The following is an 18,135-nucleotide window of genomic DNA, read 5'->3' on the forward strand; positions in this document are numbered from 1 at the left end:
TTAAAAATTATTATAACACTATGTTAGTGAATGTAAAATATAAAAAGACATAGTTTATGACACTGAACAAAGTGGGGCAAGGATATAAAGGAATAGTATTTTTGTATGTAATTTAAGTTGTTATCAGTTCAAGACAGATTGTTATAACTATGTTTTATGTAATCCTCATGGTAAACACAATGAGAAAAACCTATAAAAGATGCCAAAAGAAAACAAGAAAGGAATTAAAGCATGTCATTACTAAAGAAAAAAGAAAATCAATAAAACACAGTGGAAAGCAGAAAGAGAGGAAAAGAATGACCAAATATTTGCAGGACACACAGAAAAAAAATATTTAATGGCAATAGTGAGTAGTTCCCTATAAGTAACTACTTTAAATGTAAATGGTACAGTACTACGTGGGAAGTTTATAGTAATAAATACCTACATTAAAAAAGAAGAAAGATCTCAAATCAACAACCTAACTTTACACCTCAAAGAACTAAAAAAAGAACAACAAACTAAAGCTAAAGTTAATAGATGAAGGAAATAATAAAGATTAGAGCAGATATAAAGGATATGAAGAATAGAAAAAAGTATAAATGAATTTAAGTTCTTCTCAAAAGAGTATCAAAATCAACAAACCCTCACCTAGACTAACAAGAAAAAAAAACAAAATGACTCAGCAAAAATCAGAAATGAAAGAGGAGACATTACAACTTATACCACAGAAATAAAAAGGATCCTAAGAGACTACTACTATGAATACAACAGATGGAATGACCTAGAAGAAATGAATAAATTTTTAGAAATATACAACTTACCAAGAGTAAATAATAGATTAGATAGATAGATAGATACAGATAAACTGAACAAAGCTACATTACAGTAAGGAGACTGAATCAGTAATCAAAAACATCCAAAGAAAGGAAAGCCCAGAACCAGATGGCTTGACAACACCACTTACATTAAAAAATTTACATCAAGGGCTTCCCTGGTGGCGCAGCGGTTGAGAGTCCGCCTGCTGATGCAGGGGACATGGGTTTGTGCCCCGGACCGGGAAGATCCCACATGCCGCGGAGCGGCTGGGCCCGTGAGCCATGGCCGCTGAGCCTGCGCGTCCGGAGCCTGTGCTCCGCAACGGAGGAGGCCACAGCAGTGAGAGGCCCACATACCGCAAAAAAATAATTTAAAAAATAAATAAACAAAAGAAAGTAAGACTACAAACCTGTATTCCTGATGAATACTGATATAAAAATCCTCAGCAAAATGCTAAAAAGAAAAAAAAAACCCAAAACAATAACACACTAATAGTCTAAGTCAGATTTACTTCTGAAATGCAAGGATGGTTCAACATACACAAATCAATCAAAGTAATTCATCTCATTATCAAAATGAAGGACAAAAACCATATGATCATCTCAACTAATATAGAAAAAGCATTTGACAAAATACAACACACTTTCATGATAAAAAACACTCAACAAACTAGGAATGGAAGGAAATTACCTCAACATAATAAAGACCATATATGAGAACCTCATAGCTAATATATTCAATGGTGAAAAACCAAAAGCTTTCCCTCTAAGATCAAGAACAAGGCAAAGATACCCACTCTCGTCACTTCTATTCAATATAGTATTAGAAGTTCAAGCTACGGCATTACGGCAAGAAAAAATAAATAAAAGACATCAAAATTGGAAAGGAAGAAGTAAAATTATCTCTATTTGCAGATAACCTGATCTTATACATAGAAAACTCTAAAGTTTCTGCAACAAAACTATTAGAATAAATGAATACAGCAAAGTTGCAGTTACAAAATCAACACTTAAAAATCAGCTGTATTTATATACAGTAACAATGAACAACCTGAAAATGAAATTAAGAAAACAACCCATTTACAATAGTATCAAAAAAATAAAATACTTGGGAATAAACTTATTCAAGGAGGTGAAAGATCTGTACACTGAAAACTACAAAACAATGCTGAAAGAAATTATAGAAGACACCAATAAATGGAAAGATGTTCTGTGTTCATGGACTGGAAGACTGAATATTGTTAAAATGTCCATATTACACAATGTGACCTATATTTAATGCAATTTCTATCAAAATTCCAAGGACATTTTTACAGAATCAAAAAAAAACCCCTAAAATTCATATGGAATCTCAAAGGACACAAAACAGCCACAACAATCTTCAGAAAGCAAAACAAAGCTGGAGGCCTCACACTTGCTGATTTCAAAGCGTATTACAAAGTTACTACATTTAAAACATTATGACAGACCTACAGACCAATGGAACAGAGTAGAGAACCCAGGAATAAATAAACCCTCACATATGTGGTCACATGATCTTTGAGAAAGGTGCGAAGGCTACACAATAGGGAAAGAATAGTCCCTTCAACAAATGGTATTGAGAAAACTGGATATTCACATGTCCAGTTTTGAAGGAAGGAAGGAAGGAAGGAAGAAGGAAGTTGGACCCTTATTTACACCACGTACAAAAATTTAAATGTATTAAAGACATTTTAATGTAATACTTAAAACTATAAAACTCCTAGAAAAAAACCCTGGGGAAACACTTCATGACTTTAGATTTGGCAATGATTTCTTGGATATGACACCAAAAGCTCAGGCAACAAAAGTGAAAATAGACAATATCAAACTTAAAAACTTCTACACAGCAAAGGAAACAATCATCAGAGTGAAAAGAGAATCAACAGAATGGGAGAAAATGCACACTGCATCTTATAAGGGATTAATAGCCAAAATATATAAAGAGGGACTTCCCTGGTGGCCCAGTGGTTAAGAATCTGTCTTGCAATGCAGGGGACGCAGGTTCAGTCTCTGGTCAGGGAACTAAGGTCCCACCTGCCATGGGGCAACTAAGCCCGCACATCGAAACTACTAAGCCCACACACTCTGGAGCCCGCGTGCCACAGCTAAAGAGCCCGCGCGCTGCAACTACACAGCCCATGTGCCACAACTACAGACCCCATGCACTCTGGAGCCCGCGTGCCACAACTAGAGAGCCCGTGTGCTGCAACTAATGAACCTGTGCTCTCTGGAGCCCACACGCCACAATCAGAGAAAAGCCCATGCACCACAATGAGGAACCTTCATGCCCAACGAAAGATCCCGCATGCTGCAACTAAGATCAGACCCAGACGCAGCTACATAAATAACATATATATATGTGTGTGTATATATATGTGTGTGTATATATATATATGTGTGTGTATATACATATATATAGAACCTCTTCAATTCAACAATAAAGCAATCCAATTAAAAAATGGGCAAAGTACTTGAATAGACATTTTTCCAGATATACAAATGACCAACATACACAAAAAGAGCTAACTCAACATCACTAATTAAGGAAGCAAATAAAAACCTCATTTAGCTATCTCCTCACACGTTAGAATGGCCACTATTTTAAAAAAAACAGAAAATAACAAGTGTTGACAAGGATGTGGAGAAACTGCAACCTCTGTGCACTTTTATTGGGAATGGAAAACGGTACAGCTGCTATGGAGAAAAGTATGGAAATTCCTCAGAAAACTAAAAATAGAATAATCATATGATCCAGCAATCCCACTTCTGTGTATATATATCTAAAAGAATTGAAAACAGAACCTTGAAGAGATATTTGTACACTCCGGTGTTCATTACAGCATTATTCACAACAGCTAAGAGGTGGAAGCATCCCAAATGATCATTGATGGGTAAACAAGTAAAGAAAATATGGTATATATATACAATGGAATACTATTAAGCCTTAACAAAGAAGGAAATCCTGTCATATGCTACAATACAGATGAAACTTGAGGACACTGTGCTAACTAAAATAAGCCAGTCACAAAATGACAATTTCTGCATGATTCTACTTCTGTGAGGTATTTAAACTTATCAAACTCTTAGAAACAGAAAGTAGAATGGTAGTTGTCAGATGCTGGGATAAGGGGGAAGAGGAGAACTGTTCAATGGACGCAAAGTTTTAGTTTTGAACAAAAAACTATATTCCAATCACAGTGCATACGTATTCAGCAAAAAAAACCTTTGGCAAAAGGTTATATACTGTTAAAACGTCCTTATATAGGCTGCCTCTTTTGTTTATGTGCTGTTTGCGATTCTGATTTAATTTTCTAAGAAGTAAATTATGTTTATACAAAAAAGATCCATAGGGGAGAAAAAAATAAACTCCTACTTCATATTAGCAGAAAAATCAAATCCAGGTGAATTATAAGATTTAAATGGAAAAGACAAAACAATAAACTTTCTAAAAGAGAAAACAGAAGAATGCCTCCATAACCCTCATATAAAAATTTTTTGACATCTTTATTTAATAGAGTATAATTTCTTTACAATGGTGTGTTAGTTTCTGCTTTAAAACAAAGTGAATCAGTTATATATATACATATGTCCCCATATCTCTTCCCTCTTGCATCTCCCTCCCTCCCACCCTCCCTATCCCACTCCTCTAGGTGGTCACAAAGCACCGAGATGATCTCCCTGTGCTATGCGGCTGAAGAAAAGTTTTTTTCAGCAGGATGCAGAAAGCACTAACAATAAAGGAAAAGACCAATGCATTAGACAACACTGAGAACTTCTATTATTAACAAGACACCATCAGGAGGGTGAAAATACAACCACAGAGTGGAACAGATAGCTTCATATGCAGAAGATATAAGAAATTTCTATAAATCAACAATAATAATGAAATAAAATGGACAACCCAATAGAAAGATTAGGAAAGAAATCTGAATAGGCACTTGACAAGACAGTACATCCAAATAACCAATAAACATTTGAAGAGATGCTCAACCTCAGAAGTATCAACAGAAAAAGGCATTTTAAACCACAAGAACCTGTCAAAATTAGAAATTAACAATACCAATTGTTGGTAAAGATGAGGAGCAATAGGAATTCTTATATGCCATTGGTGGGAATGAAAGCTGTTACACTTTGGAAAACTATTTGGCATTATCTCTAAAATAAACAAATACGTACCCTGTGACCGAACAAGTTTACCTCTAAACATAAATATACTGAAAGTCATGTAAAGGAATGTTATCCAAACTGGAAATCAAATTTAAAATTTTCATCAACAGCAGAACAGATCAATCAGCTGTGGTTTATTCACACGATGGAATACTAAAAAGCAATGAAAATGAACATATTATACTTGTACCCAACATGGATGAATTTCACAAATGTAAGATAAGATTTTGTTCAGCAAAAGACATCAAATTCAAAAACAAAAAGAAACAGAAGACCATTTAATATGGCTTCATTTATATAATGTTCAAAAACAGAAAAACTAAGGTGGTTAGAAAAATGAGGTGTTGGAAGTCAGGATAAAGGGGCTTCTGGGAAACTTCATGCCTTATATTTCTTTTTCTTTTTTTAAATATTTATTTATTGGTTGCACCGGATCTTAGTTGCAGTAGGCAGGCTCCCTGGTTGCGGTTCCAGGGCTCCTTAGTTGCAGCAGGTAGCCTCTTTAGTTGCGGCATATGGGCTCCTTAGTTGTGGCATGTGAACGCTTAGTTGCAGCATGCTTGTGAGATCTAGTACCCTGACCAGGGACTGAACCCAGGCCCCCTGCATTGGGAGCGCGGAGTTATCCACTACGCCACCAGGAAAGTCCCAATGCCTTATATTTCTTGATCTTTGTGGTTGTTACATGTACAGATTCACTTTGTGATATTTTACTGAGCTATATGCTTAGTGTTTATGTACTTTACCTACATGTTTTATACATCAATGGAAAAAAAAATTTTAATGGTAGATAGAATAAGAAGGTCTTAACATGTATCTCATCAGAATTCCAGAATAAAGGAATACAGAGAGGAGGCTAGGAGATCTGCCTCAGATACCTGACACAAAACAAATATTAAAATATTTGCTTCCTAAGAAATGGGCTTTCAGATAGAGTTCCTCAGACAACACTAAGGCAAGGGAAAGAACCTCAATCTAGCTGAATTAAAAGGTAAAGAAAGTACAACTTCAGGTGGAGGAACCAAGATGGCGGAGTAGAAGGACGTGCTCTCACTCCCTCTTGCAAGAACACCAGAATCACAACTAGCTGCTGGGCAATCATCGACAGGAAGACACTGGAACACACCAAAAAAGATACCCCACATCCAAAGACAAAGAAGAAGGCACAATGAGACAGTAGGAGGGGTGCAATCAGAGTAAAATCAAATCCCATAACTGGTGGGTGGGTGACTCACAGACTGGAGAACACTTATACCACAGAAGTCCACCCACTGGAGTGAAGGTTCTGAGCCCCACGTCAGACTTCCCAACCTGTGGGTACAGCAATGGGAGGAGAAATTCCTAGAGAATCAGACTTTGAAGCCTAGTGGGAATTGACTGCAGGACTTTGACAGGACTGGGGGAAACAGAGACCCCAAACTGGAGGGCACACACAAAGTAGTGTGCATATCGGGACCCAGGGGAAGGAGCAGTGACCCCAGGGGAGACTGAACCAGACCTACCTGCTAGTGTTGGAGGGTCTCTTGCAGAGGCAGAGGATGGCTGTGGCTACCGTGGGGACAAGGACACTTGTCTAGCAGCAGGAGTTCTGGGAAGTACTTCTTGGCGTGAGCCCTCCCAGAGTCTGTCATTAGCCCCACCAAGGAGCCAAGGTAGGCTCCAGTGTTGGGTTGCCTCAGGCCAAACAACAAACAGGGAGGGAACCCAGCCCCACCTATCAACAGTCAAGCAAATTAAAGTTTTACTGAGCTCTGCCCACCAGAGCAACAGTCAGCTCTACCCACCACCAGTCCCTCCCATCAGGAAACTTACACAAGGCTCTTAGATAGCCTCATCCACCAGAGGGCAGAGAGCAGAAGCAAGAAGAATTACAATACTGCAGCCTGTGGATCAAAAACCACATTCACAGAAAGATAGACAAGATGAAAAGGCAGAGGGCTATGTACCAGATGAAAGAACAAGATAAAACCCCAGAAAAACAACTAAACGAAGTGGAGATAGCCAACATTCCAGAAAAACGATTCAGAATAATGATAGTGAATATGATCCAGGATCTCGGAAAAAGAATGGAGGCAAAGATCCAGAATATGCAAGAAATGTTTAACAAAGACCTAGAAGAATTAAAGAACAAACAGATAAACACTACAATAACTGAAATGAAAACTACACTAGAAGGAATCAATAGCAGAATAACTGAGGCAGAAGAATGGATGAGTGACCTGGAAGACAGAAAGGTGGAATACACTGCTGTGGAACAGAATAAAGAAAAAAGAATGAAAAGAAATGAAGGCAGCCTAAGAGACCTCTGGGTCAACATTAAATGCAACAACATTCGCATTATATGGGTCCCAGAAGGAAAAGAGAGAGAGAAAGGACCCGAGAAAATATTTGAAGAGATTACAGTTGAAAACTTCCCTAACATGGGAAAGGAAATAGCCATCTAGGTCCAGGAAGCACAGCGAGTCCCAAACAGGGTAAACCCAAGGAGGAACACATCGAGACACATAGTAATAAAATTGGCAAAAATTAAAGATAAATTACTGAAATCAGCAAGGGAAAAACAACAAATAATATACAAGGGAACTCCCATAAGGTTAACAGCTGATTTCTCAGCAGAAATGCCATAAGCCGGAAGGGAGTGGCATGACATACTTAAAGTGATGAAAGGGAAAAACCTAAAACCAAGATTACTCTACCCAGCAAGGATCTCATTCAGATTCGATGGAGAAATCAAAAGCTTTACAGACAAGCAAAAGCTAAGAGAATTTAGCACCACCAAACCAGCTCTACAACAAATGCTAAAGGAACTTCTCTAAGTGGGAAACACAAGACAAGAAAAGGACCTACAAAAACAAACCCAAAACAATTAAGAAAATGGACAAAGGAACATACATATCAATAATTACCTTAAATGTGAATGGATTAAATGCTCCAACCAAAAGACACGTGCTTGTTGAATGGATACAAAAACAAGACCCATATATATGCTGTCTACAAGAGACCCACTTCAGACCTAGGGACACATACAGACTAAAAGTGAGGGGATGGAAAAAGATATTCCATGCCAAATGAAATCAAAAGAAAGCTGGAGTAGCTATACTCCTATCAGATAAAATAGACTTTAAAATAAAGAATGTTACAAGAGACAAGGAAGGACACTACATAATGATCAAGGGATCAATCCAAGAAGAAGATATAACAATTATAAATACATATACACCCAACATAGGAGAACCACAATACATAAGGCAACTGCTAACAGCTATAAAAGAGGAAATCGACAGTAACACAGTAATACTGGGGGACTTTAACACCTCACTCACACCAATGGACAGATCATCCAAAATGAACATAAATAATGAAACAGAAGCTTTAAATGACACAATAGACCAGATACATTTAATTGATATTTATAGGACATTCTGTCCATAAAAAGCAGATTACACTTTCTTCTCCAGCACGCACAGAACATTCTCCAGGATAGATCACATCTTGGGTCACAAATCAAGCCTCAGTAAATTTAAGGAAATTGAAAACATATCAAGCATCTTTTCTGACCACAACGCTATGAGATTAGAAATGAAATACAGGGAAAAAAACGTAAAAAACACAAACACATGGAGGCTAAACAATAGGCTACCAAAAAACCAAGAGATCACTGAAGAAATCAAAGAGGAAATCAAAAAATACCTAGAGACAAATGACAATGAAAACACAATGATCCAAAACCTATGGGATGCAGCAAAAGCAGTTCTAAGAGGGAAGTTTATAGCTATACAAGCCTACCTCAAGAAACAAGAAAAATCTCAAGTAAACAATCTAACCTTATACCTAAAGGAACTAGGAGAGAAAGAAGAACTAACAAAACCCAAAATTAGCAGAAGGAAAGAAATCATCAAGATCAGAGCAGAAATAAATGAAATAGAAACAAAGAAAACAATAGCAAAGATCAATAAAACTAAAAGCTGGTTCTTTAAGAAGATAAACAAAATTGATAAACCATTAGACAAACTCATCAAGAAAAAGAGGGAGAGAACTCAAATCAATAAAATTAGAAATGAAAAAGGAGAAGTTACAACAGACACCGAAGAAATACAAAGTATCCTAAGAGACTACTACAACAACTCTATGCCAATAAAACGGACAACCTGGAAGAAATAGAAAAATTCGTAGAAAGGTATAACCTTCCAAGACTGAACCAGGAAAAAACAGAAAACATGAACAGAACAATCACAAGGAATGAAATTGAAAATGTGATTAAAAATCTTCCAACAAACAAAAGTCCAGGACCAGATGGCTTCACAGGTGAATTCTATCAAACATTTAGAGAAGCGCTACCACCCATCCTTCTCAAACTCTTCCCAAAAATTGCAGAAGAAGGAACACTCCCAAACTCATTCTAGGAGACCACCATCACCCTGATACCAAAACCAGACAAAGGTACCACAAAAAAAGAAAATTACAGACCAATATCACTGATGAATATAGATGCAAAAATCCTCAACAAAATACTAGCAAACAGAATCCAGCAACACATAAAAAGGATCATACACTATGATCAAGTGGGATTTATCCCAGGGATGCAAGGATTCTTCAATATACGCAAATCAATCAATGTGATACACCATATTAACAAACTGAAGAATAAAAACCATATGATCATCTCAATAGATGTAGAAAAAGCTTTTGACAAAATTCAACACCCATTTATGATAAAAACTCTCCAGAAAGTGGGCATAGAGGGAACCTACCTCAATATAATAAAGGCCATATACGACAAACACACAGCAAACATCATTATGAATGGTGAAAAACTGAAAGCATTCCCTCTAGGATCAGGAATGAGACAAGGATGTCCACTCTCACCACTATTATTCAACATAGTTTTGGAAGTCCTAGCCACGGCAATCAGAGAAGAAAAAGAAATAAAAGGAATACAAATTGGAAAAGAAGAAGTCAAACTGTCACTGTCTGCAGATGGCATGATACTATACATAAAGAATCCTAAAGATGCCACCAGAAAACTACTAGAACTAATCAATGAATTTGGTAAAGTTGCAGGATACAAAACTAATGCACAGAAATCTCTTGTATTCCTATACACTAATGATGAAAAATCTGAAAGAGAAATTATGGAAACACTCCCATTTACCATTGTAACAAAAAGAATAAAATACCTAGGAATAAACCTACCTAGGTAGACAAAAGACCTGTATGCAGAAAACTATAAGACATTGATGAAAGAAATCAAAGATACCAACAGATGGAGAGATATAACACGTTCTTGGATTGGAAGCATCAATATTGTGAAAATGACTATATTACCCAAAGCAATCTACAGATTCAATGCAATCCCTATCAAATTACCAATGGCATTTTTTACAGAACTAGAACAAATCATCTTAAAATTTGTATGGAGACACAAAAGACCCCGAATAGCCAAAGCAGTCTTGAGGGAAAAAATGGAGCTGGAGGAATCAGATTCCCTGATTTCAGACTATACTACAAAGCTACAGTCATCAACACAATATGGTACTGGCACAAAAAACAGAAACATAGATCAATGGACCAAGATAGAAAGCCCAGGGATAAACCCACGCATGTATGGTCAACTAATCTATGAAAAAGGAGGCAAGGATATACAATGGAGAAAAGACAGTCTCTTCAATAACTGGTGCTGGGAAAACTGGACAGCTACATGTAAAAGAATGAAATTAGAACACTCCCTAACACCATACACAAAAATAAACTCAAAATGGATTTGAGACCTAAATGTAAGACCGGACACTATAAAACTTAGAGGAATACATAGGAAGAACACTCTTTGACATAAATCACAGCAAGATATTTTTTGATCCACCTCCTAGATTAATAGAAATAAAAACAAAAATAAACAAATGGGACCTAATGAAACTTCAAAGCTTTTGCACAGCAAAGGAAACCATAAACAAGACGAAACGACAACACTCAGCATGGGAGAAAATATTTGCAAACGAAACAGCAAAGGATTAACCTCCAAAATATATAAACAGCTCATGCAGCTCAATATTAAAGAAACAAACAACCCAATCCAAAAATGCGCAAAAGACCTAAATAGACATTTCTCCAAAGAAGACATACAGATGGCCAAGAAGCACATGGACAGCTGCTCAACATCACTAATAATTTGAGAAATGTAAATCAAAACTACAATGAGGTATCACCTCACACCAGTTAGAATGGGCATCATCAGAAAATCTACAAACAACAAATGCTGGAGAGGGTGTGGAGAAAAGGGAATCCTCTTGCACTGCTGGTGGGAATGTAAATTGATACAGCCACTATGGAGAACAGTATGGAGGTTCCTTAAAAAACTAAAAATAGAATTACCATACATATGACCCAGCAATCCCACTACTGGGCATATACCCAGAGAAAACCATAATTCAAAAAGACACATGCACCCCAATGTTCACTGCAGCACTATTTACAACAGTCAGGTAATGGAAGCAACCTAAATGCCTGTCGACAGACAAATGGATAAAGAAGATGTGGTACATATATACAATGGAATATTACTCAGCCATAAAATGAAACGAAATTGAGTCATTTGTTGAGATGTGGATGGATCTAGAGACTGTCATACAGAGTGAAGTAAGTCAGAATGAGAAAAACAAATATCGTATATTAACGCATGTATGCAGAACCTAGAAAAATGGTACAGATGACCCAGTTTGCAGGGCAGAAGTTGAGACACAGATGTAGAGAACAAATGTATGGACACCAAGGGGGGGAAAACCGCTGTGTGGTGGGGATGGTGGTGTGCTGAATTGGGCGATTGGGATTGACATGTATACCCTGATGTGTATAAAACTGATGACTAATAAGAACCTGCAGTATAAAAAAACAAACAAACAAACAAAAAAAAACAACTAATACTAAACTTTCTTTGGGTTATTTGTATGGAAATATGTTAATATAAATTCAGACATTACAAGAAATTTCTAAAAATCTTATATGTTCTGGTATAATTGTATAAGTCATAATTCTAGTTATTACTTTAAAGTGTTATGTCTCAGAAATAACTAAATTTCCTTGTCAATTCCATTATTATGAACTTTCATCAAATCTTTAACCATGGTCATTTTTTAAGTCTTTTGTCATTTACAGACAGTTCTGGGTGTACTCTGATGCTTTTGCAAAAATGTTCCTATAAAAGGCTTTCATCTTCAAGGAATTTATGGAAAAGACTCTGACAAGTACAGGTTTCTGGTAACTGACTGTACTGCTGAACTGAATGAATAAGCATTTTCAGAACTCTAATGGAAAACTGATGAATTCATACAAGTGCTAACAAAACATCAAGATAAAAAAAAATTAATTACATGGGACTGAGTGAACTGATGAGGATGATTATAATTTTTGTGACTTTCTGTTTGAATAAAAAAAAAAATCCCACAAGGACTCAGAGGCAAAAAATATACAAATCAATTCTCATTGCAAAGTAAAGGAGCTGTTACAGTGGAGGATTACTGGACTGAATGTCAATCTTATGACATAGTGTGAGTGTGTTTCGTGTTTGGTAATTGCAATCGTTGCTTTTGTTGTGGTCATGTATTTACAATGCTTGGTGTCAGTTTATTTATCTCTTGTAAAAATTTACAATGCTTGGTGTCAGTTTATTTATCTCTTGTAAAAAAAAAATGTGTGTGTGTGTGTGTGAAAAAATTAATTAATCAATTAATTAATCAATTAATTAAAAGAATAAAAGGTAAAGGACAAAAAAAAATACAGAGAATGGTAGAGAATAATCAAAGACTTACTAACTACAAATTTCCCTCATTTTTCAAGATTCCAGTTTCTAAGATCAAGAACATAAATTCCAAGTATGAAAAATAAAAAGCAAATCCATACCTTGATACACTGTTGTGACATTAATTAAGAAGAAATAAAAACAGTGAAGAAAAACAGAATTACCTGTAGTCAAGGAAGAGAGATAAGTTAACTACAAAGGAACCACAATTAGACTGACTTCTCAATTTTAAAAGTAAGGGCAGAATACAGTGGAATATCACCTGAAACAAAATAACTGTCAAACTATAAGTGTGTACCTAGTAAAACTACCTTTGAAGAACTGACATGAAAAAGATATTTTCTGGAAAAGAATGAAAAGGGAAGAAGTGAATGAAAGAAAGAATAGGGAAATAGGAAACTAAAACTGTTTTAGATCAACAAACTCTCACCTAAACGAACTGGTAAAGACTGTACTTTACCAGGTACAAAATGACCCCACATAGAAAATCCGTAACAGAAGAGCCAAAGGTATTGGTAAATATGTTGGTAAATCTAAACAAACACTAACTAATAAAACAATGATAATATTTTAATTCATGAGGGGAAAAACAGAATATAACTACATTCTGAACAACATAAAACTTATATCTATATAAAATTAGACAAGGGATGAAGAGATTATAATGTGCTAAGGTGTACATTCAGGAGAAGGGCAAAGTTATTTATTGACTTTATACTTTGTTAATTACTCTTGTAAAACATGAATGTCCATCTTCCTTGCAAATAGCGGAAACAAAATGGGCCAAATGCAAAACCTTCAAGCAATTCAAAATGAAGGCAAAAAGAGGAGGCGGAAATTAATAGGGGAAAATTTTTTCAAATAGAAAACTTATAATAAGATATATAAATAGATCCAAATATATCAGCACTCACAATAAACATAAATTGACTGAAATCTCCAGTTAAAAGCCAAATTTGTGAGAAATGGATAAGAAAAAAAAATCCAGCTATAGAATACTATTTTTATAAGTACACATCATAAAATAAGGGTACAGAAGAACTGAAATTCAAGTAATGGAAAAAGATATACCAGGTTAAAAGAATATAGGAAAACAATGAATCATCTGATACAAAGAAATGAAATGACAAAATTATAAAGGAGCATTCTGAAGAGTAGGCAATTTTTCTGAACCAAAGCAGTATAATTGAGTCTCAGATTCATTTCACCTCATTTAATTCAGTTTAGGGCTTCAGTTTATTAATATCCTTTAGGAATCGGATTCTTTTGTCTACTGTACTAGCGTCCCTTCTGACCTGAACGTTTGATAAGCATGCCGGTAGTGACTTTATGCAAAACAGTGAGAAAGTGGTTACGAAGTTAAAGCCTAGTACAGAGCCCTATAGCACAATAAAGAAGCATCTATAAAGGCTGATATCTGTTTGCTTAGAGTATAGTTGCTCAAGGAATTACAAACCCCATTACTATTACTCACATCTTATTCTTTAACTTTATTCACAAGCCTATCAAGATACATTTTCTCAAATACTGAAATCTAGATATTGTCAATAATATCTTTACCTATTTATGCATGAATGTGTACATACACACAAATCTTCACATACGTACATACACATATCTATCTACACATACATACACACCTATACAAAACAAACACAAATATGTCATATAGATAAATCACAGTAATACTGTACCTCATAGGTAGTTCCATAATGGCACGTAAATTGGCATTGTCTGTTGGTTTCTGCATCTTGCTCAACATTGGTATAAAATATTACTCCATCTCCAGAGCAGGATACAATCTGCTTATCATTTGTGCATGGTAAGAACTTTGCACTAAATATATTTGCTCGGTGCCCTGAACGAATTGTTGTCAAAACCTAAAACACAGAGAGGAAGTAGTTCTTAGTAATTTATTAGTTCCTAAAAAGAAACATTCAAATTCAATATAATCACAGCCAGGAATAAATTCTCATTAACATTCTCATCTCAAATGAAAAAATATCATTTGATTCCAAACTATTGTAATTAGAAAAAAAAGAAATCAGAATCTCACATATTTTCTTTATTTCTCTCTGAGATGTGAAGAAGATTAAGTATCAACAGGAATAGTGCTGAAACTGAGTCCCCCTAAAACTGAGTTCCTCTGCAGAGTTTATGATTAACCTGTCTATCCAAATTTTATTCCCTGTCTCATCCAACATCTGTTCCTCTCATGACTGAGGAGAATCAAAGAAAACGGGGGACTGAAACCAAGCAGGACCCTGTGGGGCCGTCCCAGGCATAAAAGCCTTTCAATGTCCCCTGTTTCTTGTTTGTAGGAAGAAGGCTTTTAGCCTCCTACGCCTTCCCTGAGTTCCAAAGGGCAGATTAAACAGTTACGAATTAGGGGACTGAGAAAATGCAGAAACAGCAAAGGGAACTGGTCCTGGTTCTCTGCAGGAAGGAGAAGGGATTGTGCATAACAATTTGATACATATCTTTGAGTTCTTCTATAGGAACTAAGCCCCTCCCACCCAGGTGGAGGATGGTAACTTCAGGCTGGGCACAAGCATGTGGACCCCAGACTGACTGGAGATTCTTAGAACACCACCCTGTTACCTCGCCACCAGCCAACCAGAGGAGGGTTACACACCCAGCAGCCCTCCCCCAGATTTCTGCCTATAAAAATTTCTTCCCTGAAACCCATGGGGAGTTTGGGTCTTTTGAGCAGGAGTCACCTGTTCTCCTTGCATGGCCCTTGCAATAAACCTTTCTCTGCTCCAAACTCTGACATTTAGGTTTGTTTGGCCTCATTGTGCATCAGGCACACAAACTTGGGTTCAACAACAGTGCCTTGAAAATTAAATATACATATTTCCACCTACTTGGTGTATCTGACTCATTCATAAACCCTCAGTAAATATAAAAAGACTATCTTGATTGACTTTTGAAACTGTTTACTAGATGATTATTAAGTTATTCCCTTTCAGGATGAAGAAATAAAAGTAAACTGAATTTAAATGAATCATAAAGTAATGAAATGGTACAGAGGAGGATACAGCAGAACTTCCTACATCTAACTTCTTAATAATTTAAAAGACCAGAATTCCTGTTACAGAAATACAGTTTAAAATAAATATTTTAATATTTGTAACATACACTGAAGGTAAAAGACGAAATCCCCCAACAGTGTTTAAAAATTGAGAGGGGGGGAAAAACCCAACAAAACCTGATTTTTTTAAAAATGGGCAAAAGATCTGAAGAGATAGTCCAAAGATATACAAATGGCCCTTAAAAATGTGAAAAAGCATCTAAGTTTATTCATAAAGGAAATGTAAATTGAAACTACATTGAGATTACTAATTCCCACTTTTCAGACTGGGAAAAATTCAAAAGCTTGACAACATACTGTATAAGTGAGTATGCGGGGCGGTGGGGGCGGAGGGGGGGTGGCGCAGAATACCAGGCTCTTTAAACAATTCTGGTGGGACTGCTAAATGGTACAAGACCAATGGGGAGGAATTTAGCAGCACCTCACAAAACCACATATGCGTTAACCCTTTGATCAGACAAGTCTATTTCTAAGAATTAATGCTGAAGATACACCTCCAATAATACCAAAAAAAAAAAGTACCAAGTTACTTACTGAGTTATTTATAATAGCAAAACACAGGAGACTGGCTGAATAAATTATCGTACATCCCCACAATGTATTATATACAATGGGAATTTAATGCAATGGGAATATCTGGTGTGCTTTTTTAAAAAAAAAATGTGATCAAAATAAGGGAATATGTCAAAACACAGACACAAAGTTGCTTTAGTTCACTTTAAATGTCTTACTGAACAAAACTAACACAACACTGTAAAGCAACTATACTCCAATAAAATGTTTTAAATAAATAAATAAAAGAACAACAAAAAATGTCTTACTGAACAAACTGGGGCAATTCGAGCATCAATAAAAATATCAGTGATAGATTATAATTTATTGAATAAAAATAAAAATCTATAATCCCACAGTAATTTTTTCACAAAGGTGGCAAAGACTAAGGAAATGCTCTTATTCACAGAATAATGTCAGTTAATAAATGTAGAATGACAGAATTAAAAATCACTATTTATAACCACATTATAACAACTGATTAAGGCAAGAATCAATGAATACTGAAACCACTGTGTGAAAGATTGCTATGAAAGAGAATATTCACACAGTCCCCACACACTACTCCCCCGTAGCTTATAATTACAAAGGGTAAATGTACCTACACAATGGAAAGATCAAACTTAACATCACCAATTAGGGGACAAATTAATATCAGGTACTACAACATCACCCATGGAGAATTCCTAGCAAAAATGTTTAATGTTAATCTACTCATGAAGAAACAATCAGACAAATCCAAATGGAGGGACATTCTATAAAGTAACTTGACTGATATGTCAATATAACAATAAAACAACATATCAATGTCATGAAAGACCAAAAAGTTGAATGAACTGTTCTAAAGGAGACAAAGGAAATATGACAAATAAATGAAATACGTGGTGCTGGATTGGGGGTTGGATTGAAGGAGGCATGGCAGTGACAAAATTACTGAAATGGGAAAATTTGAACATGGACTATACATGTATATATGTGCACGTATTATGTGTGTATATATGTAATATACCATGGACGAAGAATGTCACCTGCCATATCAGTAAACAAAGGATGTTGCATCCAACCGTCACTGCAGCCACCCCCCCATGGTGCACCCTGAGGGGAACTCAGAACAGCGATAAGCAGGCTGCCAGCCACCAAGCCATCAGTCTCTGCAGCCACCCCCAATGGTGCACCCTGAGGGGATTCAAGATAGAGAAAAAGAGGATACAGACCATAGATAGTTAAGGTACATAGCAAAGGAACAATTTCAATAAGCCCAGATTCTTGCATCTTCCCAAACAAAGAGCTAAATTCTTGAACTTGAGATGTCTGGGGTTTTTTAATTAGCAGTAATCTTTTGATGTTCTGACTACCTAGGGTTTTTCTGCAAAAACTCTTATATATCCTAGCTCCTCCTTTACCTCTCCAGAACAGTCCCTCAGAGCTATCTGAGAGGCTGTCTCCCTGGCTTAAGTTCTCAGTATATCCACCAAATAAAACATATTTCTCAACTTTTAGGTTGTGCATTTTTTTCAGTCGACAGTACAAAACTGTATATATTATACAAATATGATAACAGCATACGGTCAATTCTCATTACTACTGGTAGTTGTGCTCTGTAAAGTCACCACAAACACTGAAAAAGCAAGTGCTGAATCACTGCTCCTACGGAAATACAGGGTTAGGTTCCTGTGAGGCTCTGGTCACAATATTTTCATCAACTAATCAAT

At 36.1% G+C, this 18,135-nt stretch overlaps 1 protein-coding gene across 5 annotated transcripts in view; it reads right to left on the reverse strand.

Annotated features, from left to right (window-relative positions):
• The window catches only part of DCAF6 (DDB1 and CUL4 associated factor 6), a 173,967-nt gene that overhangs the window by 103,861 nt on the left and 51,971 nt on the right, over positions 1–18,135 (reverse strand). For all 5 annotated transcript variants that reach the window (XM_030875551.3, XM_030875554.3, XM_030875555.3 and 2 more), the window contains one exon: positions 14,472–14,657. In XM_030875551.3, coding sequence (XP_030731411.1) covers positions 14,472–14,657 — 186 coding nt within the window. The remainder of the gene's footprint in view (positions 1–14,471; positions 14,658–18,135) is intronic.

This window comes from Globicephala melas, chromosome 1, assembly GCF_963455315.2.
Source record: "Globicephala melas chromosome 1, mGloMel1.2, whole genome shotgun sequence".
NCBI lineage: Eukaryota > Metazoa > Chordata > Mammalia > Artiodactyla > Delphinidae > Globicephala > Globicephala melas.